The 24,810-nt window shown below is 41.4% G+C and overlaps 1 protein-coding gene across 6 annotated transcripts in view; it reads right to left on the reverse strand.

Annotated features, from left to right (window-relative positions):
• Positions 1–24,810, reverse strand: part of LOC137624333 (helicase domino-like) — a 211,839-nt gene that overhangs the window by 152,935 nt on the left and 34,094 nt on the right. For all 6 annotated transcript variants that reach the window (XM_068355013.1, XM_068355011.1, XM_068355015.1 and 3 more), the window contains 7 exons: positions 21,163–21,378; positions 10,879–11,053; positions 5,162–5,348; positions 4,565–4,701; positions 4,198–4,384; positions 3,880–4,022; positions 336–553 (listed from right to left, as the gene is read on the reverse strand). In XM_068355013.1, coding sequence (XP_068211114.1) covers positions 336–553; positions 3,880–4,022; positions 4,198–4,384; positions 4,565–4,701; positions 5,162–5,348; positions 10,879–11,053; positions 21,163–21,378 — 1,263 coding nt within the window. The remainder of the gene's footprint in view (positions 1–335; positions 554–3,879; positions 4,023–4,197; positions 4,385–4,564; positions 4,702–5,161; positions 5,349–10,878; positions 11,054–21,162; positions 21,379–24,810) is intronic.

Below are 24,810 nucleotides of genomic sequence, written 5' to 3' on the forward strand. Positions count from 1 at the left end.
CAATATTCAACTGGAATTCACAATGTTATAACTCTCTGAACCTCTTACTTAAGATACACAGCACATGAAATCCAGAAAAGTTTCATTGAAAGAATTCAATTTCTATTTAGACTTATTCATCTGTACTTGAATAATGACCACTGAATATCAATTTTACCCTCCTATAATTAACTAAACAGTATAAGTTTTTAGTGATTCTTTTATGAGGTCTACTTTTTTACTTATCAAATTTAAAAGCATTTTTACTCTATATTTAAATACTGGCTATAATTCTTATAAATATTCAATAAATTCTATAAAGTCTTCCAAACAACTTTCACTAGAATTTTACTAACCTTTGATAGTTCCACCTTGTTGAACTAGATGGAAACGAACTCCTCCACTAGCCTGAAGAGCAGTTGGAGCTGCAGCTAATGGAGTAGGGGTCAACTGAGGACGAATAGCTCCAGTAACAGGAGGCGGTCTTGGAGTGGTAACGGGAGAAACCCCTGGTGGTTTGGGTACTGACTGACTAGATGGTCGAACATGAAGTTTTATCTTTCCTGCAGGGCACCTGAAATTGTCCATCTAGTTTACAACAGCATGCCAAATACAATAAAATCTCTTCAATTACTCTTTAACACCTTTACTTAACAAAACCAGTAAATTATTTAAATATATAGTATATTGGGGGACAAAAAACATAGGGGTTAGGGAGGTAAGATAAAACATGGTCATCCCCGTTGCTTCAAAAAAAAATATGATCATTTAAAGTTCTGAAACATGTGGCCAGGGTAAAGATTCCATGAATTGTTTTATTTATGAATATGGGACACTAACTATGTTAAGTTATTGGAAAATGGGTCTCAAAAACTTATCATTGACCTTCACACAAGTTTTATCACACCCAATGGCTTTGGGGAGTTTTTAAACATGGGTTTTATAATTCTCCAGAAGAATAGCCTTATTGGTCTAATGTTTACAGGTCATAAGTGCTGTTTTTTTACCATACCAAATTTGAAATTGGGGTATGAAAAAAGTTTTTTTGCCCCCCCCCCCCCTTTTTTTTTTGTTAACCCATGATATGGATTTTGTTACCCATGGCTCTGCTTATCATAACCTAATAATTACCCGTAGTTTAGCTAACAGTGAAAAGTATATGGCCATGATTTAGTGTTTCCTCTGAAGTGTTGCCTATTATTATTATTATTACTACTACTTGCTAAGCTACAATCCTAGTGGGAAAAGCAGGATGCTGTAAGCCCAAGAGGCTCCTACAGGGAAAATAGCCCAGTGAGGAAAGGAAACAAGGAAAAATAAAATATTTTAAAAACAGTAACATTAAAATAAATATCTCCTAAATAAACTATACAAACTTCAACTAAACAAGAGGAAGAGAAATTAGATAGAATAGCATGACCGAGTGTACTCTCAAGCAAGAGAACTCTAACCTAAGACAGTGGAAGACCATGGTACATAGGCTATGGCACTACCCAAGACTAGAGAACAATGGTTTGATTTTGGAGTGTCCTCCTAAAAGAGCTGCTTACCATAGCTAAAGTCTCTCTTCTACCCTTAACTGGAGGAGAGGGGCTACTGAACAATGATAGTGCAGTAACCCCTTGGGTGAAGAACAATTGTTTGGTAATATCAGTGTTGTCAGGTGTATAAGGACAGAGGAGAATATGTAAAGATTAGTCCAAGGCTATTTGGTGTATATGTAGGCAAAGGGATATGAACAGTAACAAGAGAGATGAATCCAATGTAATACTGTGTGGCCAGTCAAAGGACCCCATAACTATCTAGCGGTAGTATCTCAATGGGTGGCTGGTGCCCATAAGCATAAGCTACCACTGCTTAAATAAGTTTGAACTTTTCTTAGCAGGTTGCTGTATTGCAAGGTCTAATAGCAAGGAAACTCTATAATGTAAAGTCTAATAATAAGGAAACTCCAAATTGTGAGGTTTAGAATTAAGGAAACTTCCACTCAGTTAAATGGTGCAGCCTGAGCTCACGACTACAAAAAGAAAATCAAACACTGGAATGAAGAAACTGTAAGGAGAGGGTTGGAGGAAATACAGCATGGAGCCTCAGTGAACTCCACTGCTTTAAAGCATTATGTCAGCATCTATACTCTGAAACAACATTAATCAACAGAGAAGAAAACACTGAAGCAAGCAACTATTCAACTGGTCTTATCTCCAACTAAATTATGTTTCTGTACTCTATTGGGAGGAGCAAATCAAATATATATAGTTGGGTTTTGGACCAACCATAAAAGAATTTATGGATAATTGTCCATGATTATGGGGTTGCCAATGAGACTTCTACACCATTTGTGGTTGATCGTCCTGGTTACGAATGGGCCGCTTCATTCCTCCACACACACAATTTTCCTCTAAAATAAAAAAGGGGAACAATGCAGTTAGCTTGAAAAAATAAAACCCGACTGCTGACCCTTTTGTGGTTTATGGATATTATGACTTTCTTCAGAGAGCACAAGAACATCTGCATATAAGTAATAAACCAAAAGATATCTGGACTCTTGATGAGATGGGGTTTCCTAATGACGCATCAAAATATAAGACCATAGGTTCAGTAAGAAAACCATTCATGTTGTCTATGGAACAAATTGGGAAAATACAACTGTTTTTGCAAATGTTGTGCAGCTGGTGCTACTCTTCTTCCTGTAGATATATTCAGAGAAAATCATATGCAAAGCACCTGGAATGGTACACAAGGCATGCCTGGCACACAATAAGCAGTTTCCAAAAATGGTTGGATACCACCACCAATCTCTGAAGAAATTTTCAAGTATATTGTAGAAAAAAAATACATCTTTTACTATTAATTCTTGACTGAGTGCCACATTAGTCATACTTCAATAGCAACTAATGAACTGGCAAGGAAAGAAAAAAATTTGATATAGAATCTTCTTCAACCACTTGATGTTACCTGTTTTTCTCCATTGAAGAATTACCTAAAAATATGCTTTAAATATGTTAATAAAATAGGAACTTAAGAACCCTTGATTAATGTCTACATGGTTTATTGAATATGCTATATTCAGTTTGAGAGAAAGGGCACTCTCTACAGATTATAAAGAAAGGATTTGAGAGTAAGAAGATTTATCCCAGCAACAATGAAAAACATAAGAAAAATAGACCGAATCACTTGAAACTAAAATCTTATGAAAAATGGCTAACAATTGGGTCACCAAAAGATGACAATAGAGAAGCACTTTTCAAATCCTTGCACAAGAAGAAAACCAGTCACCACTTTCAATTCTGATGCACTCATACTCTGTACATTTTGCCCGTCACCTATCCCCAATCACAGACCACCTACTTCTGCTACAAAGGCATCAATACCTCAGTCAGAAGCATCAATCTCTAACATTGATAAAATTTGCAAGAAAGACTCCAAGCTGTACAGGATTGTACATTATTTAGCAATTTTTGTGCTTTATAAGGCATGAGACAGCATTAGGGACTGTAATGCAGGCAAGATGGAAGACACCAAACACATCTAAGCCCTCATGTCATGGCATAAACATGAAAAGCCAACTCATAACAGGAGGAGAAATCACAAAGCAGTTACAAAATAAAACAAGTCTAGGTCTACAAGAAAGTGTAGAATCTCCTCAAACAGTGCCTCATAAGTGGATGATAACTAACAACCATTACAATCAGTTAAGTATGAAATATTTATATTATTTTTTCAGGAGTCACAGGAGGAACCCTAAGTTGTCTTTGAATACCAAAGATGGAGATAGCTGTATTACCCCCCCAGGTAATATTCCCACATACTCAGCACAAGAAATCCACCTTTCAACTTTTTTACTCAATAAAAATGAGGGTAGTTTTTTCTTTCTTTCTCCCACCAACTGGTTATAATTACTTTGGGGGCGGATCAGATGCAGAATCAATCTCCTCGATAAGACGGCGGGAGGCTTGAAACTTCCTAATGCGATGGGCAGCAAAGGCAGTCAAACACAGCTCCAAGTCGGAGAGAAGCAAATTCAAACTGAAGAGGTCAATGTGCTGTGAACATAAAATAAAATAGCAATAGATTAATCTTACAGGTTAGATTAATGATTATTGCACTTTTCTATTAACCATTTAGTTTTATCACTTCTAACTCAGCTTCACAACATCAATAATACTTTCATAGGCTGATCTGAGGGACCACACTGATATAAAAAATGGGAAATATTACCTTGAAAGGATCATAATCACAGATGCCATAAACGATGGATGGTGCATCATACTGTATGCTCTCCATCATGAAAGGAGATATTGTAGGTCGAGCTTCAAATAGATTGGGGTGGTTGCACACTTTTCTAAGTTGCATCAACACATTAATTACACTTAAGAAATTACCCGAGGCTAAAGTTTCTTTTGTCCTGAAAAAAAAAAAAAACATAATTGGTTACAGTTCTACTGTACTATATGACAGCCAGAATAATGTTAAAACTGATAAACTACTATAGCAAGTACAATAGCAACATTTTACAAATTTATAATGTTTTATCTACATTATGTTTCTCTAATAGTGTTTTAGGAAAGTATTAAGTTTAACTTACTTAGTTCTTGACATGAATTCCTCATATAAGTAACGCTGTCTCTTTGACAACCGACACATTACAACATGCTCAAATTTTTTAGGCATTTGTTGCTCTACTTCCGATTTCAATCTTCTTAAGATAAAGGGTCTTAGCACCTGTGAATGAAAAAAAAAATACAAAAAAATTATTTTTTCATGTTTGAGCCCCTTACTCGTAAGTCGCTATATATTTTGTGACAGTATCCAGATGTATCCATAGCACTAGGAAATGAATGCTCTCAACTTCTCCAGTAACAGCTGGGTGACTTAAGCTTAGACCCACATAGTTTTGAGCTGGGATAGTGGGGAGGAGAGGATATTGTCTCTCTTAAGATGAATGGGATTGAATATGAAAGCAATTTTGTATTTTCAAAACAGCTCATTAACCCCCTTGCTACAAGGCAACAGATCCCACCTCAGTAGCTGCATTCGAGAATTTTCATTATTGGATACACATACAGATATTCTTTGATAACTTATATTTCCATACTTATTTTCTTACTAGCGATTATAATACAAACTTATCAGAAATTTGCGTTTTATCAAATACTGTATGAACACACACACACAAATATACCTTGTGTAATCTTTTGATAATGTTTTCATTGTACTCCTTGTTTCCCTCTATCATGCCCGTCACAGGATTTGAGAACCATTCACGAAACTCCCGGTGAGAGGCAAAGACATTCGGCATCAGGAAATGCATCAGAGACCACAACTCCATCAAATTATTCTGGAGAGGTGTGCCTGTGAGCAGCAAGCGTCTGGAATGGAAAAGCCACAGATTTTCAAATGAAAAATAAAAAATCTATTAAAGAATTACAGAAAGGCAATATATACCCTATGACCATTTAAAATTCAGTCAAGTAAATGAAACAATAGGAAGGACACTAAAATAAAATCACAAAACAGAATTATAAGCAAAGACTATATTGTACAAGGACCTGAACGTAAATCAATCTAAGAGTTTAGGGCCTTCAATGATCTGACCTTCACTATTAACATTACAGTATCAACAGCTGTTGGCATTTTACATGTAAGGAAGGACTCAGGTTTGTATATTTAGGAAAAATAAAAATTACTACAATAATTTGCCATTTCTTCTAACAAACATGAATACAATCCAATTGGATAGTCACCCTTTGGAGGGGGGAAGTCCTTATAACCAACTGGCTGGTTTACTTTCCAGGCAAATGTCAAAGAACTGAATAAGAGCAAGTAGTGGCTCCAGTCACCTGTACATGAGGTATGTGTTAGGCTAGAACCTTTGTCCAAGTGCAGGACACATCTAAATGTACTGCAATGGTCATGTGAGAACATGGTGCATACAGTACATTTTTCCATCCTATCCCTTGTTTGGGAAGATGGGAGACAAACTTCAAAACAAACTTATTGCTTATGTCACGACCGTTAACTTAGACAATATGCTTCTTGTCTCATGGAGGAGATGGGTTTGCTACATAATCTTTTGAGGCCCTATTACCAGTCAAAAGATAAAGGTATCCAGGATGTTGTATGTATTCCCATAGGTAATGGGCAGCAAAGATTACCTTTGGTAACATATTACCCTTTTGGTGAAAAGCACCTCAACAGGGTCTCCTTGAGAGATTAGGTAGATCATATATTCAGGTTTCATGTAATAGAATCCTGGGCAGTCATCTCGTCCCCTTGTAGGAGCGCGTGTCTGCTTATTGCCAAAAAATATAAACACACACACACACACAAACTCACTCACTCACTCTCTCTCTCTCTCCCCCCACCACACTCACTCACACTCTCTCTCTCTTTTTTAGAGAAGGAATGGTATATGCATAGAAAGGACCTAATAACGAGACAATCACAAACAAAGAAGCAATTAAAGACCTTGGTGTAATGTTAAATAGGAATATGTTATGCAACGACCAAATAGCAACACTGTTGCCTAAATGTAAAGCAAAAATGGGAATGTTACGTAGACACTTTAAAACAAGAACAGCTGAACACATGATTATGCTTTAAAAAAATTATGTACGTAGTACAATCAAGTACTGCAATGTGATATGGTACCCACAATACCAAAAGGATATTGCACAATTAGAGAGTGTACAAAGGTCCTATACTGCTAGAATAGAAGAAGTTAAGGACCTTGACTACAGGGAAAGACTGCAAATTTTAAAACTATACAGTCTAGAAAGGAGAAGAAAACGCTACATGATAATACAAGCATGGAAGCAAATAGAAGGAATTACTGAAAACATCATGGAGCTAAAAATATCAGAAAGAGCAAGCCGAGGTAGATTAAAAGTGCCAAAAAATATACTAGGAAAACTAAGGAAGGCGCACAAGACATTAATCCACTACGCACCAACATTGATAAAGCAGTGACTATTTAATGCACTGCCAGCTCATCTAAGAAACATATCAGGAGTGAGCGTAGATGTGTTTAAGAATTAGCTTGATAAATACCCAAGACGCATCCCAGACCATCCAAGACTGGAAGATGCAAAATACACCAGAAGATGCATTAGCAACTCTCTGGTGGATATACGAGGTGCCTCACACTGAGGGACCTGGGGGAACCCAAACATAAATTAGGGTAAGGTAAGGCTCTCTCTCTCTCTATAATTTTCATTATTACAATTTCTATGCAAAGTATTTATTACTGAATAGTTTACATGTATTGGATGCAAAGGAGCGCGGCCAATTTTAAAATGTCAGGATGTGCGAACTGCAAAGCTGTACTAACTTTAAGTCTGGGAAACTATTTAAATATTACACGGATCTCTGAACCATGAAAAACCAAAACCGCAAAGACGGGGGGTTGAATGTACTCATGACAGAGTTCGTCATGCAACTACAGGAGGTCCCAAGGTTACAACAATTTGCTGTTACAAAAGGGCTCTCATAAGAGACTATATAAAAATACCAACGACTAGCTGTGAAGTAGTGTGTAACGCATCTCTTTAGTATTACTTCCCCATCTTTGTTTACGATATGCATTCAAGAATTCGCTACCGCTTTCTTTTTTTTTTCTTTTTTTTTTTTTTTTTTTTTTTAAGATATCTTTGTGCCTTTTGGTTTGTTATGTATCATGACTGGAAAGCATAAAGGAAAGGAATTGTTATATGTTCGAGTATTACTTATCGTCTGCTAGTGGTGTATTAATGTATGTACAGTACTGTATACAGTACAGTAATTCATGAATGGTATGAGATAGTTTGCTATTTTCTGAAAATCATATTTCACATAAACAGAATGTATATACAGTATGTATTTGTATATTACATATCAAAATCCGATTCACTACACATCATAAGAATGGATCTCGTTTGTAACTCTAGGACCTGTACCAGGGTAGCTAATCCCATATTCCCGTTGCCACCAAACCCGAAGGTAAGGGGAACAATGCTGGGTGTTAACCAGTAAACTTTGGAATCCACAGGAGAGATTGCTACAGAGTGATTGCTACAGAGGTGGGCCAAATTAAAGAAGATTTTCTAGTGTGATAAAGCCTATGAATTTAGCTTATATTGGACAAAGGTTTACGACACTGATGAGAATATGTTGACCCTGTTGCAAAAGCGGTATCTCATCTTTGTCAATCTGGAAAGCAATGTAGGAACTGTTCTGCTAATTGTTGCTATGATCATTTGTTGGGGAGCCACCCCTGGCTGTTATGCTAAGGTTATTCCCCAGATATTACAACTTCGGTCTTGAAGTCCAAAAGACCTTTCTCTGGTATTGTAAGGTTCCCAACTGCTATAAACAATTTCAAGTTTCCCGATCACTGTAAACAATTGTAAACTTTTCAATCACCATAAAATTGTAAACTTTTCAATCACCATAAAATTGTAAAGTTTTCAATCACCATAAAAAAATTGGAAAGCTCCCAATCACTGTGCTCTACAGTAAGGTTTCTGATTTCGATAAACCATCATAAGGTTTCCGATCTTTGTAAACCATTGCAAGGGACCCTACCTCGGGTAATAACAATAAGGTTCCCAATCTCTGTAAACCATCCTAAGGTTCCCTTCCTCGGTAAACAATTGTAAGGTTCTCAAACTTGGTAAACGATCGTAAGGTATCCTATCTTCGTAAATGATCATAAAGTTCCCAATCACTGTAAACGATCGCCAGGCTCCAAATTACAGTAAACGACCACAAGGTTTCCAATCTCTAAACTTAAAGATTCCTGATCATAAGTCTCCTGGTCGTGACCTGCCATCGATATGGCAGGAAACGCCAATCACGAGACAACCTGCCTTACAGGAGCAAACAAGATTAGCTTGGTTCCATAAAGGGGCCGGGTACAAGGAAACCTAAGCATTTCTGAAAGCAAGACCTCGAAGAGCCTACAAGTGATGAGAACGCTTGTAGTTTCCTCTTCCACACTAATACAGTATGTATACGAGGGGTAGGAACGAAGCATGCCAGAAGTTCTGTGGACCAAAAGTCACTGAAGAACATACGCGAAGTTTCTGATTGGGTAGCATCAACTAAGCACACTGAATAACTGAACCTCGCAACAAATGTATTCTTTGGGAAGTAAGCATTCCCAGTATATAACCTCTCACGATGATTGACCGTACTAGGTGTTCTACTTACTAGAGCTGGTGAGGGGTCTCTTTTCCCGATCAAGAGGAACAAGAGCTCAATTTCGTATGAGACATTGTGCTAGGAACAGGTGTGTGAGCACTAGAATAATGAACTGCTTGGCACAGAGTACAATCTTGGGAAAGGCAAGGCCCTTATTCCTAGCAGCAGTGCACCAGCTTGTGCTTGTGAGAAAAGAGCACAAGTAGCTTCGTGGAAGGAACATTCCAGGTATGATTTCTCTCGACTTGCAAAGCGAGCTGGCAAACTTAAACTAACAAATTTCTACACTGACTAGAAGGGAAATGTGTGCTCTAAGAATAAGGGCACACTCCTGTAGGAGTGAAGTCTATGGCGAGAAAACAGTTGAAGGCCTCCTTCCGTAGGAGCAGGCATGTTTTGAATTGGTAGTCACATTCATTTAAAGATGAAGGAAAGAAAACCTTTTAAAGATGAAGGAAAGAAAACTTCCTATAGGATATAGAATGGAACTGTACACAGTTAGCCACAGCCATCTTAAATGGCACCCGGGGAACCATGCATAAAGAGCAAGGATGTAGGAGTCTGTAAACCTTTAAAAACAGCCCTCATGTCACCTCCTTTCCAGCAAGTTATGGTAAATCACAAACAAGATCGGAAAGCAGGTTTCAAACGTATCGATCCCCATCCTAACCAACATGTACAGGCTGTAGGAGTTACAGAAGGTTACTGAATTCTTCAATCCTTTCAGCCTTTCCTTCTTCTATCCCACTGGATGGCCAGGTAGTGAGTGAACAGGTGTGCTATCCGAGCCTTTCAAGGGGAGGAAGAGCTTGAAGTGACAGATTGAATCTGTGGGTCTCTGGATTTTTCTCAAGTGCCCGCTAAAGGTGTGATGGGGAATCTCAAGTGTTATCCATGAAGGGACTCGGTCTTTGCCAGTAACTCGTACTAATGCTTTCTATAAAGGATCTACTCTCTTTTGACTCCCCTATCTGGCAAAGCAGGATATAATTCTATTAATTTTCTCTGGGTTTCAAATGGCCCATGGGCCTTCTGTATAGTGCATCACAAAGTCTTTTTTCTTGCTGTTTGATCAGATGAAATCTGTGTAATTATTCATCCTTGGGCTATGACAAATCCTGGGTCATAGTGGATTCTCATTGATCTAGCAGAGGGTGGCTTTCCCTGCTAGCAATCAGTAACTAGCAATATGTCACCTTTGCTGAAATCATACTTCTATTAAAGGTTGAAGATTTGTATCCATATACCAAGGCACTTCCCCCAATTTTGGGGGGTAGCCAACATCAACAAATGAAACAGAACAAAAAGGGGGACCTCTACTCTCTACGTTCCTCCCAGCCTAACAAGGAACTCAACCGAGTTCAGCTGGTACTACTAGGGTGCCACAGCCCACCCTCCCACATTATCCACCACAGATGAAGCTTCATAATGCTGAATCCCCTACTGCTGCTACCTCCGCGGTCATCTAAGGCATCGGAGGAAGCAGCAGGATTGTATCCATATAGGAACAAATAGGTGTACACGGTTATACAGTAACTCTCAGACCTCCTAATTCTGACTTCAAGACATCAGAACTATGACAGTAATTTTAACTAATTTACAGGGTTAATTTAATTGATGGGTTTGTAGACAAAATGAAAACTTATCAATCTAACAAAAAGTAAGAACTAAATATTACATTTAAGCAAAAAACTAATGCTATTAATGTTTTTAACTTACCTTTGGCTTTGGAAGTTGAGCAGTAGCTGCCAACGTTGAGATTTGAAATTTTTTATGTTTTGAGCTTCATCGAGGATAAAGTACTTCCATTTCTTTCGCCTGAAACTCTGGTGGTCCTGTATCACTAACTTGTACGATGTTATACAAATATGGAATGCATTGGGTTTTGTCCAACCTGAAAATATCAAAAATTTGAATAATTTTTATTTTTCCTAACATACTTACCGAGAACTACTTTCTTAGGAGTTACTGGTAACCTCCTCTCTACCGACCAGAGATTTGTGTAGATTACCCCCCACCCCGCTTTCTAAGGAGGCCTACCCCCGGCATTAAGGAATGTGCCCCGAGGGTAGGCTTATCGTAGGTCGATGCCCGGCCGGGTCAGCTTCATCAGTAAGTTCTATTGGATTAGCACAATGCTAGCAAGGGAAGAGAGGCACTCGGGGAAGGAAGGGAGGGCCATTACCCGAAAGTAGTTCTCGGTAAGTATGTTAGGAAAAATAAAAATTACTTAAAATTTTTGATTTGTTCCAACACGAATACTTACCTCGAACTACTTTCTTAGGAGACTTACACTTTAGGAGGCGGGAGTGCTATTCTGACCCCCTGACCCGGGACGTGGAGGCCAAGAGGCCCAGGGATAACGGGACCTACTAGAAAGCGGATGCGAGGGTAACTACACAAGAGTTCACGTTAGTGTCTAAGTACTCACCCTTTGAAAAGCTTCTTCTGAAGTTCCTTCCAGTAGCGTAGTCGTGAAGAATGTGTTATCCAATGGTATCAGTCGGTACTCCCCGAAGAGGCAAGGAAGCAACTGGGTAGGAGGTAGGAAACCGCACTTGTGCCTACCGGTTGCTAGCCTTGATCGCGCCTGGGGCTTTTACCGTTACACCGCTTGGAGGGCGGAGATGACTGTTCCAATGGAGAACCCGTCTAAGGACTTCCTCGAGTAGTCCTTGAGGTAATGGGCAGTAAAGGTTGACTGGTTCGACCAAGTACCTGCTCGCAGGATCTGACCCACTGCCATGTTTTTCTCAAAGGCTAAGGAGGTGCTCAGGCCCCTGATGTCATGGGGTCGGGGGGTGCCTGGCACTGCTATGCCATCTTCCTTGTAGGCTCTGGCAATAACTTGTCTCAACCAGAAGGAAATGGTGTTCTTGGAAACTTGTTTCTTATTAATACCTGTGGATACGAAGAGGCTCTTGATGCCTGGGCGGAGATGAGCTGTTCTTTCCAGGTATTTCCTAATTGTTCGTACAGGGCATAATTTTAAATCTTCTGCATTACCCGTCTTAGGGATGGCAGGAATTGAGAAATCTTCGAACTTCGGATCCCAGACTGCTGGGTTCTGAGTCTTAGCCACAAAAGAAGGCACGAACTTGAAGGATACTTCTTTCCACCCCTTCGAATGAGAATCGTCGTATGACAGACCATGGATCTCTCCCACTCTCTTAGCGGACGCCAAGCCCACCAAGAAGACAGCCTTGAGGGTGAGATCTCTGTCCACGATATCCTTCAAGGGTTCAAAGGGGGGACGACACAGCATCTTCAGGACCTTGGCTAAGTCCCACTGGGGCACCCTACTCGCCTGTGGGGGGCAGGACTGCTCGAAACTCTTGACAAGCATCGCAATATGTCTCGAGGCCCCCAGGTCGATGCCCTTCAGGAGGAAGACTTGGCCTAGGGCGGCCCGAACTCCTTTTATGGCTGGGATTGACATTCCCACCTTGTCTCTAAGAAATACCAGAAAATCTGCTATGTCTGGGACAGAGGCCTTAAGAGGTCTAATGTGCCTCTCAGAGCACCACTTCGTGAAGGAGGCCCACTTAGCCTGGTAGACCGCAGCTCACGACTTTCTCAGGTATAGAGACATTCTCTTAGCCGTGGAAGAAGAATATCCTTCTTTCTTCAGGAGCCGCTCGATAGTCTCCAGGCGTGAAGACGTAAGGAGAGTGGGTTGTCGTGGAGCTTGAGAAAATGAGGTTGATGTAGAAGGTCTGACCTGTCGGGCAGAGGCCACGGCGGTTGACTCGATAGGTCTTTTAGGTCCGCGAACCACTCTCTCTCCGGCCACCAGGGCGCTACCAAAGTCATCTTTAGGTTTCGGGCTGTCCTTACTCTGTTGAGCACTTGCCTTATCAACGTGAAAGGGGGAAAAGCGTACACATCTAGATTGTCCCACTTGTGCTGAAAGGTGTCTTCTAAGGCTGCTTTCGGGTCTGGCACAGGAGAGCAGTAGACTGGGAGTTGGGCGTTGAGTTTTGTTGCAAAGAGGTCCATCACCGGGGAACCCCAACGTTGGATGATGAGCTTGGCTACTTCCGGAAGAAGGGACCATTCTGTCCCTACTATCTGGCCCATTCTGCTGAGGCCGTCGGCCAGAACGTTTTTCTTCCCGGGAATGAACCTTGCTAACAACACCACTTGGTTCTCTTCTGCCCAATCTAGAATTTCTATGGTGAGATCGCACAACTCCTTCGATTTCAAGCCTCCCTGTTTCTTTATGTATGCCACTACCGTGGCGTTGTCGCACATCAACGCCACGGTGTTTCCCTTTAGTAGACTCGCGAAGTGTAGGCAAGCCTTCTGGACTGCCTTCAACTCCAGGACATTGATGTGGAGTTCTTTCTCCCCGTCCAACCAGGTCCCTCGTGCTGTTTCGTCGAGGAGATGGGCTTCCCATCCTTGGTTGGAGGCGTCTGTGAACAGTAGTAACTCGGGTGGATCGGTCCCGAAGGGCATCCCCTTGAGTGAGTTCGACCAGCAATGCCACCATTCCAGGGAGAGTCTCGTATTTGGTAGGACTGGGATTAGCACTTGTTGCGAGTCCAGTTGGCACCAGAGGTTCTTCAGGTTCCATTGTATGGATCTGAACCTTACCCAACCTTGGGGAACTAGTTTCTCCAATGAGACCAGGTGACCTTTCAGCTTCTGCCAGTCTTTCGCTCTCCTAGGGCGCTCTGACAGGAACGGCTGAATGATGTGCATGAGGTTTCTTATCCTGTCCTCCAAAGGGAATGCTTTTCCCAGAATGGTGTCTAATGTCATTCCCAAGTAGTTCATTCTGGTGGATGGGGATAGATTTGACTTCTTCGGGTTGATTACGATGCCCAGATCCTTGCAAAACTGGAGGAGTCTTCTCCCTTGTTCCTCCAAGAGGACCTTTGAGGCGGAAAGAAGCAACCAGTCGTCCAGGTATCTGATGAGGCGAATGCCTCGTTCGTGAGCCCACACTGAGACAGTCGTGAAGACTCTCGTGAACACCTGGGGCGCTGTTGACAGACCGAAGCAAAGGGTCCTGAATTGCAGGATCTGGGGACCCCATTTCACCCGGAGGAACTTTCGACTCGAGGGGTGGACCGGAATTTGGAAGTATGCGTCCTTGAGGTCTATGGTCATCATGTAATCTTTCTCCCTCAAGGACAGCAGGACTGACTTCGGAGTGTCCATTTTGAAGTCCGTCTTCTTGATGAACTTGTTGAGAGCCGACATATCTATAACCGGTCTCCAACCCCCGGTCGCTTTTTCTGCCAGGAACAGGCGACTGTAGAAACCTGGCCCTGGGAGAAGAACTTCTTCCATGGCGCCCTTCTCTAACATGGAGGATACCTCCTCTTGAAGGGCGGTCCTCTTTAACGGGTCTTTGGGAGCTAGCCATTCTGTCCGGCTGCCCGGGATAAGAGGGGGTGGTTCTGTTAAGAACGGAAGTCTGTAGCCCTCCTTTAGTACGGACACTGTCCAAGGCTCTGCTCCCTGAGCCTTCCATGCTTGCCAATGAAGTCTGAGGCATCCCCCAACCCGAGGCTTGGGCGGGGATAGGGGGACTCCCACTTTATCTTCTTCTGGAGGAGCGGCCTGATCTGCCTCTCCTAGAGGCGGAGTAACCCGACCTGAAGGAGCTTGAGGGCGCTGGAGCTCCACTGCGGGGGGGCTGAGGCGTTGCGGACCAGGAGGAAGAGGGAGCCTCTCTCCTCGTAGTGCTGGGAGAGGCTTGGGATGTCGCGGCACTATCCAAGACGGACCTCTTGTAGGGCGGTCTCCTAGAAGGCGTAGGTCTGGGGATGTTAGACTCCTTCTTCTTTGAGACCTTCTCCATGATGGCCTCTAGTTCCTTCAGGGGAAACAAGGACTCTCCCCACAAGGGTAAGCTCCGAATGGCCCGCGCTTCCCTGTCTGGTACCTTCCGAGACACCTTCGTCAGTACGGTGTCTCTCTTACGGAGTACCCAGTTAGCCGTCAGAGCGAGCGACTGATAAGTCAAAAACTTAAGGGCTTTACCCCCGGAGGTAATAAGGTCTCTCAGGAGGCCTTGCTGGTCAGGGTCCGCGGGGTCGAACGAGGCTTGTACCCCTACTAAAGTGGAAGCCCACCAGTCCAGCCAAGAGGAGACGTTCACCAAATCTCTCGACATTTCCTCCATCATGGAGGCTTCTGCTGGCGAGAAACAGACCGGGGCCGAAGAGGCTCTATCGTCTGAGACGCCCTGACTCAGGATGTCGATGGAAGACTCCACCTTACAGGGGCCTGGGCGACGTCCCGCTGGCACATAGACCTTGCCTTGGGTTCTGAGGCCCTGGAGCAATTTCGAGGAACTCTGGGTTTTGGGGGCTTCGGCATTACTAGCCACCACCTTGCCCACATACTCCTGCCCTAGGACTAGATCTCGGGCTAGAGGAAGCGCTAGAGACGTCTTAGGTTGGGTAGGAGTCTGCATGATTCTCAATAGGCTTGACCTCCAGTAATCCTCGTCCGTAGCCGTAGGTTCCTCAATTTTGTGGTGCCTTCTGATAAGGCCAACCACCCTCCTATAGGCGGAGTCCTCCGTTGGTGAACCCTCCCCTCCGTCAGCCGAGGTCTCGGCTTGGGGCCGGGGAGCTGGGTTACCGGGCACGCCGACTGGACGTCTAGCTCTTGGTGCCAGGGGCGCCGTCCTGCCCAGGTACTGGATCTCATCTGCGGGTACGTCCGCACCAGGGGCCTGGGTTAACGCAGGCATCGCTGGTTCAGCAGGGACTCTCGTCCGCCCTAGGGCTCTGGGTGCCGAGGACGCGGTTCCCGTGGGCTGACCCGACAGCGGGAACCGTTCCTTCCGACCCGAAGGCCGCACCAGCTGGGCTGGTTCGGCCAGGCCGCCTGACGAGAAGCGCGTTTCCCCCCGCTGGGCGGGGTGAACCGGAGGCTTCGAGGACTTATGCCTTCTTGTAAGGTCCTTCCTGCGAGCTAGGTCGCGAGGGTCAAGGTTGTGTTTAGAGGACGGCATCCTTGGCGAACGCTCTCTGGACCGGCGGTCCGGGGAATAAAGCACCTTTGAGTCCCGGGGTACAAAGACCCAGGCGCCATCAGGAGACCTACTCCTCCAATACTTACGCCCTGGGGAGCGGGAGCGCTTGCTACTATACCGGGAGAGCGACCTCGAACGGGAACGCTCGCTCCTGGACCGCTCCCTCCGACGAGGAATAAACGTCCGATGAACCCGACGACACTGTGCTTATCGCATGTCGGCCGGTAGCGGGGACTGCGGGGGACTTCTTCGGGCGTTGAACGCCAGAGGTCGACGGCTGGAGGAAATCTTCGGGGACTTCCGTGAGGGGGGCCGGGAACGACTCAAAGCGTTCCATGCCAGGGAGCCAGGGGTCCAGGGCCACATCCATCCTTAAGGGTGACCTACCCGGCGTCTTCGGAAGCCTCCAACCAAAGGCATCGTTACCCGAAGGTCGTAATTTCTTCTGGTTGTCTCCGCCTAACGAAGATCTAGAAGCACAGGCCCACGAGGGCGGCGAAGATACAGACACCACGTTACTGCCCCACAAGGGGTCATCGGAGGAAGCGTGCCCCCCGAGCACAAGGGCCGACTCTCCGGACGCACTACTGGGTTCTTCACTAGCCCTAGAAGGGCCCGCAATCGGCACTGCACTTTCACTAGGCTCCTGGGAAAGGACGCCTTGTTCATTTTCTACACCAGACTTACCTCGTCCCCTACTCTGTGTAGGGGACGGCGAAACAGAGGCCCCGTCGGACCGCTCACTGGGTGATGGTAGCGGCGAAGTAACACTAGCTTTCCTGGGGGAACGTTTCGCCGATTTCCTCTTTTTGGTACCGTACCGTACCCACTGGATATCGCTCCAGTCTACACACTCGGGGCACGTATCTGCTGACGAACAAACCCTTCCCCTACAGGAGGAGCAAAGGGAGTGAGGATCCACTTCAGGCTTGGAGAGGAACGCTCCACACGATTTACCGGCTCTAGGCCCCGGACAACGGCGGATTTGCTCCATAATGCACACAACGCAAGACACAAGCACAAAGGGAATCAATGAAAACACTGGGTAAGCACACGGGTGGAAGGTGAACACACAGGAACACCCGGGAAAAGTACACTGGAAAACACAAGTTACCACGCGGGGAACACGTGGGGCACTAGAACGCACACAAAGGATCGATAGAGAACGAGGGCGAGGTGTTCACACGTCGCGACCAGAGAACTTACTGGTGAAGCTGACCCGGCCGGGCATCGACCTACGATAAGCCTACCCTCGGGGCACATTCCTTAATGCCGGGGGTAGGCCTCCTTAGAAAGCGGGGTGGGGGGTAATCTACACAAAACTCTGGTCGGTAGAGAGGAGGTTACCAGTAACTCCTAAGAAAGTAGTTCGAGGTAAGTATTCGTGTTGGAACAAACAGTAATTAACATTTTCAACACTATATTATTAATACAGTATATACATTTTTTATACATACATACATACATACACCAAAGGCACTTCCCCCAATTTTGGGGGGTAGCCGACATCAACAATGAAACAAAACAAAAAGGGGACCTCTACTCTCTACGTTCCTCCAGCCTAACCAGGGACTCATTTTTTACATTTTTTATACTTCCAATAAATTACAGTAAATAAAAATCCAGGAAGTTAGCAGCTAGTTGCAATTATTAAAATTAAGTGGAATAACAAGAATAAAAACTTTAATAAGTCTTTCATTTCCATACTCAACCTCATGTTCATTTTGATTGTTCCCCCATAAATTCAATTCATAGACGTTTAACGAAAACATTTATCGAATATTTTCATCTTTTCTTTCCTTTCAAAAGATACATGTCCAAAAAAAGTAACGAAACAATATTGCAGTAAATGTCTAGTAGTACACTAACGGTTCCCGTTCTTCAACTTTCAAGTCGAAAATATTCCCTATTCCTTGACAACACAAGTTAATGGGAGGGTGAGCATGCATATGAATACCAGGCGAGTATAGAAAAAACTTCATCGTTAAAACTTTTTTATTTCTGAGCCTCTAATGATGTACATATTGCTGACTTCCTCACTGATGTCAGTGACCAAGTCAACAAAAAATTAAAAAAATTAGAATGTTCAACATAATAAAAATTTTATACTAAATTGATCTAAATCTAATGGAACTGCTCTCAAAATACAGTTTGCAATGTAAGAATCTAGATTGTTTTTCTAACGATATTTGAAACATCAAAAAAGAAATAGAACTTAATTCAGCTCAAATATATTCAAAAGACCACAGTACAGATAGCAACTAAAGGAACTACAGACCAATAAGCTCAATAAGGAAGTCAGGATTCTTCAAGATAATGTCCACCGAACATCTAAATGGTACATACATTACTGAACTGTCGCCTAGATTCTTTACAAAGAAACCTTTGTTAAAAAATTAGAGAGATGTGGGTTTACTCATAATAACTAGAACCTTAATCTTCAAGGCTTATATAAGAATTGGATCTAAACTTGGTGTTTCTGTGATTGAACCATCAATAAGAAATAAAGCACTTTTGGACAGAGAATGAATTTAAATACTAATTCCATATAGCCAATTAGGGGCACTAACTAATTATTACTATTAAGCTACATCCCTCGTTAGAAAAGCAGAATGCTACAAGCCTTAGTCCTCCAATAATGTAAGGATATAAATAAACTATTTAAAGAAGGAATAAAAACTGAAATATGTTAAGATCAGTATCATTAAAATAGATCAGTCATATATGAACTATGAAAATGTTTATGTTAACCTGCTCAACATAAAACCATACACTGCAAGTTTAACTTCGGAAGTTCAACTAATTTACCTGCCTGATTAGAAATATCATTCCACAATCTAGTTACAACTGGAATAAAACTTCTAGAATACTGTGTACTGTTGAGCCTTATGATGGAGGAGGCATGACTGTCAGAATTAACTGCATACCTCATATTTCATATATGATGATACAATCCAGGAAGATCTTGAATTACGAAAAAAGAAAACTCATGTATACTAACTGAACGACCATTCCAGAGATCAATAAGAGTGTGGGAAAGGTTCAAGTGTGGAGAGAGTTCAAGAAGGTTTAAAATGGCTGCAAATAGATCAAAATATATTTCCTCTGCTTTTCTTGTGGAATAAAGATAATAAACATGAATGTTTTACTTATCTGAGATTCTATTATTGTTCTGTTTTCATATATAGTTTTCTACTAATAAGGACAACGTCATCAGCATAATCTAGGTCACCTAATTTCTTGTTACCATTTCAGTTCAATCCTTCTCTACCATCCACAGCTGTTCTATTTATTACAAAATCCATGAGGATGAACAACATAGGTGACAACACATTTCCCTTGGAGTAATCCACTGTTCACTGGAAAGTCATTTGATAGGACTCCACTAACATTAACTTTGCACTTGCTATGCTCATGAACAGACTTAAACAAATTTACATATTCAAGAGGAACTGCATAATAATGCAGGACTCTACACAAAATTGGCCCGTTTACACTAGCAAAGGCTTTTCCATATATCAAAGGAGGATTTCTATATTCTACACATTGCTGTACCTACATGTCATAAAATGAAAATTTGGTCAGAACTACAACTACCTTTTCTATATCATGATTGTTCATCTCTCAGCTTTTCATCAATCTTTCTCTCTAGTCTCTTAAAAATAAGCATACAATATATTTTCATGACAACTAATGTGTGATGTCTCTGTAACTATTGCAACCATCAAGATTTCTTTTTTTTTTTTTTTTTTTGCCATTTTCACCAACACTCCTAGCTCCCATTCATCAGGTTTTGCCTCTTCACGACACATTCAACAAAATCATCTCCAAAGTTATTCCGGAGTATCCAGGGGCTTTCCATCTCTTGAGTTTTTTATTGACAGCTTTGACTTCAAACACATTTAATTCATTCATGGGTACAATAAGGTCTTCCTCAACTTCAGGTATATTATTATTATTATTGTTGTTATTACAATCTAAGCTATAACCCTAGTTGGAAAAGCAAGATGTTATAAGCCTAAGAGTTCCAGTGAGGAAAGGAAACAAGGAAATAAATAAACTACAAGAGAAGAATAAACAATGAGAATAAAATATTTCAAGAACAGTAACATTAAACGAGATTATTCGGTGTATGAGCAGGCAAAGACAAAATGAGTCGTAACCAGAGTGAGGTAACTACTGTAGTATTGTCTGGCCAGTCAAAGGACCCAATAACTTTCTAGCAGTAGTAACTCAACGGGTGGCTAGTGCCCTGGCCAACCTACTACCTATCAATAACATACTCCCTATATATCTTCTATTCATGACCTCACTCAAGTGTTCCATCCAACGTTGCCTTCTTCATCATCTGTGGTTATAACAAATCCATCTTTCCTTTTGATGCTAAAATGCTTCTTTCTCTTTGCCATACTGTTTAGTGGTCAGAGTTAAAAAAATAGAAATGTATGATGATGTTGTTTAATTATAGTGGTTACTTTGCAATCTTTCGTTAGTCAAGACAAAACAATTGTATACAAAGAAAAATTTCTTTTCTTTTGTTTGCAAGTTATTAGTGTTTTTAATGATATCAAATGAGTATACAGGTATTTCATACAATTTACAAGTATACTCTAAGCTATTAGCTACGACCATGTTTGATTCCAAATATCATGTATAGAAACTTAGCTTAGGTTTATTGTAAAATCAAGACTCAAGCATTACATTCTTGATCAAACCACTGGGATGGAAAACTGAAAAAAAGCGAACTGTTGGTGTTCTACTAGCCATTAAAGCTAGATTGTTTCATCACTATATGGGGAGCAATATCTTTTGAAAGGAAATAAAATGGGATAATTTCTGATACATTTTAGGGTTAAACATCAATAAACAATTTCTGGAAAAGCAATATGAATATCATATGAGGTTCATGGAAATAAATCAGATGCTGTAACAGGAAAAACCCAAAACAACAACATTAAAAACAAACCCACAATTCATTGAAAATTAATAGACCTAAGACTTACCCTGCCTCTTCATCTTCCTTTCCTTCTGAGTACCATAGTAAGTTAGAATCTTGAAAGCAGGACACCATTTCTTAAACTCCATTTCCCAATTCAACATAACAGAGGTTGGCACTACAATGAGATGTGGTCCCCAATTCCGCTTTTCACAAGCCAAGTGTGCAAGAAGAGCAATTGTCTGTATGGTCTTTCCCAGACCCATTTCATCGGCAAGAATACCTAACATAAAAAAAAAAAAAATTAAAATCATAAAAGTATAGTATATCAACACTATCACAACAAAGATAAATTCATAGAAAAAATTCAAATCAATAAAATTTCACAAATTTTAAAAGTAACACTATACTGTATGTACTTTTCCAAATTGTAAACAAACCTGAGTCCTTTTAAAAGGAGTATACTTTCAGCATAGCTGGTACCCAACTAAGATTTATAACACTGTATCACTATTTATCTGTGGGTGGTGGGGAAGCACCTCGAGTGTCACAGAAGGTAAAGTGAAGTTAGGTAAAATAAAAGATAACAAACAATAACGACACGAATGCAGGCACAAAAATGCTGATCTGTGAATTTGAAGCTCTGAATTCCTTAATCCGCAACAGGCACGCATTGCTGATCTGTCATATTGCTGAATCATATCCTTTTCCCACAAGGCTGGAGGCGGAGACGAGAGAGCAGCGGAAGGGCAAATCATTGCAGAATTTGGAGAGCCACCTCCTCTACCTAAACCCAAGTGGACACCCATGGTACTCCATCCAGGTCCTGCCACACATAAGGAGAAAGTATGGCCAAAAAATCAGAAGTTTTAGTAGATTGATAATACCGTCGTGTCGTAAGAGGTCGATCCTGGCCATATCAATATCCCTTGTAGAATGTACTTTTTCCATTAACTTTCTAATTCCCCACTGCGTCCCTCTCCGTTGCCAGACCTTAAAATTTTGTAACTTTGATGTACTATTAAGGAGTACTTTAAAGATTTTGAATTCTAATTCAACTTTGTAACCTGAGACTAACATTTTCAAGATAATTCAACGCTATCGTAACTGATTATTTATGTGCTCAAATAATTTTTGTTAAATACACAAACTGTAGAAAAAGATGCAGAGAAACATCTATCATTATCTCGTTTCCCATATTTTTGTCTTAAGGGGACCGTCCGCCATGGTGTTTTGACATACCAACTTTCAGAAATCGAAAATAGTTTTATTACTTCAATGTATGCATAAACATATCATACATGCTCTCCAGAAGTTTCAACCAATTATTTTTACACAAAGATAAAGTGGTCTTTAAATGATGACGGCCTCCTTACTGCTTCGTCTGCATGACTGACTTTGACAGAATCGTTTGTGTGTGTTTATTTTTGCACAAATATAGTGATTTTTTTTCACTTATGTTTTGAAATCTCATACGTCTGGCAGAAATGGAAGGCATTGGTAGAGGGTAGGTGAACGAATTCTACGTCTTGGGAAAACAGCAGCCAGCGATTCCAAAGACGTGTAGAAGTTATAATGCATGTGTTAGTTTACTCGCAGTTCGTATGTACATTGTTTTCACAACGTCCTCAGGAACTTTATAGCAAAGCCAATGTTATCTCAGGTCATAGAAAGAACAGTCAATTATTTTTCCAAATAATGAAGATATAGCGGTCTTTAAACACATACACACACACACTCACTCTCTCTCCAATGTTTTGAAATCTCATACTTCTGGCAGAAATGGAAGGTATTGTTAGAGGGTAAGTGACCAAGGTGACTAAACACTACGAGCTACGAGAACAGCAGCCAGTTTTCAAAGACGTATAAAAGTTACAATGCATGTGTTTGTTTACTTGCAGTTCATATGTACATTGTGTTTTCACAACGTCCTCAGGAATTTTATAGCAAGGCCAATGTTACACAAGGTCATAGAAAGAACAAAAAGTAAGCAAAGAACAAAATAAAGAACCAAGAAGAGAAGAAAACATGAATAAGAGTAAAAATATGAAACATACTAACTAAAACACTAGCAACAATGAAATATCGTTGGCAACTCATGACATCCTTACACCAAGTGTCAAGATTTAAATACCTCGTTTAGGGTGTATTTATGTAGGAATAAACAATCAAAGTTATCATAATAATGTTATCTTGATTTCTTTATGAAAAGAAGCGAAAATTTGTTGCAAATCTTTGGGAGCTCATAACTTAAAACACTTATTCACACTTAGGTACATTTTTCTCATTTGTTGTTTGATTTTAGAGAGAAGAATAAAAATCCCACAATTTTGTGAGACGGAATTCTGATTTTCTTTTCACCTTCTTTTTCAAGATTATTTTGCGTCTAGACGAGGAAAAAAATTCTTAAAAAAAAACAAAGGAAAATTAAAATTCCGTCTCACAGAATTGATCGGTGAATAAGGTAGTTTTTATGGTATAAGCTTCAATACAATTGGTGTCATATTAGTGGCGAAAATGTACTTAAATTTTCTTTTAAAGTCATGATTTTTGCTAATAAACCAGTTTTTGATCAAATGAGTTGAAATCTTTATATGATGAAGGTATTATAGATGTCTAAAACATATATAAAAATGGTGTATTTTGGATCATTAGAAAAAAAATGGCAGACATGGCGGATGGTCCCCTTAAGCCACAATTACCACACGGCCACGAGACACAAGCAGCCTCTTTGACCTTCACATAGGGCTTGAGGAGTGGATGAGGTAGTAAGCACTACTTAAAGAACTCGTAGGTTCCTCCTCGAGTCTTTCCATTATGTCCCTAGAGTCAGGGTTGTAATCTTGGCCTCAATGGGCAAAGTGGGAATGGCTTCCACAGGTAAATAAAATCTCTCCTGTCTAGAGTGCTAGAAGTAGAATTTTCCTAGAACTACTTGCTCTGAGAAAACAGATTCTCAAAGAAGCCAGCCCGTCCCCTTTCTCGGTTCCTTGAAAAACCAGTACAGACCAGGAAGTTCCAACGTGGTTCTTGAGACCTGCAAATCTCCACATACGCAGTTAATGGAGGTCTTGCATATCTTGAGCGCAGCCACAGAGGTCTAGCCTGTCTTAACCGCAGCCATGGAAGCTTCCCCTAAGCTGGTAATTTGCCTGATAATAACAAGGGCCTTCAGATTCTTGGTTTTCTACTTCTCCTGAAGCAAGCCTCAAGTTTCGAGTCATAGATTCTAAGCCTCTCGACTCATATACCGATATTATTGGGAGTCTGAACGATCCACAGGCCGGTGAAGTTCAAATTTTTCTTCCTGGTTCTAATATAAAATCTGGCCTGTATTTCAATGGGCAGTGGCCATAGCTAAGGGGCTGACTTCCTTAGCAGTCTTGGAGATGCCTTTTAATCACATGCAATCCTTGATTGACTGGTCTAAGTCCCATACCACTGAAAGGCTCATGTTTTCACTCCAGATTGACTGGTATAAATTCCATACCACTGAAGGGCCTGTGCTTTCACTCCTGAAGGACTTGTGGACCATCTTGTCCTACAGTTGCCTTTCTAAGCTAGACGAACGCCTTCAGTTAGTTCAAGCCTGATCACGAATGAGAGATTGCCCACAAACGGGGTTCTTTCAAACCGTTAAGCACTTGTAGATGGGGGAACTAGCACTTTGTAGCTAATGTCTTTTCCAGTGAGGGTGAGTGCTTGTGCATGGCCA

The sequence above is a fragment of the Palaemon carinicauda genome, chromosome 31 (assembly GCF_036898095.1).
Source record: "Palaemon carinicauda isolate YSFRI2023 chromosome 31, ASM3689809v2, whole genome shotgun sequence".
In the NCBI taxonomy this organism is placed as follows: domain Eukaryota; kingdom Metazoa; phylum Arthropoda; class Malacostraca; order Decapoda; family Palaemonidae; genus Palaemon; species Palaemon carinicauda.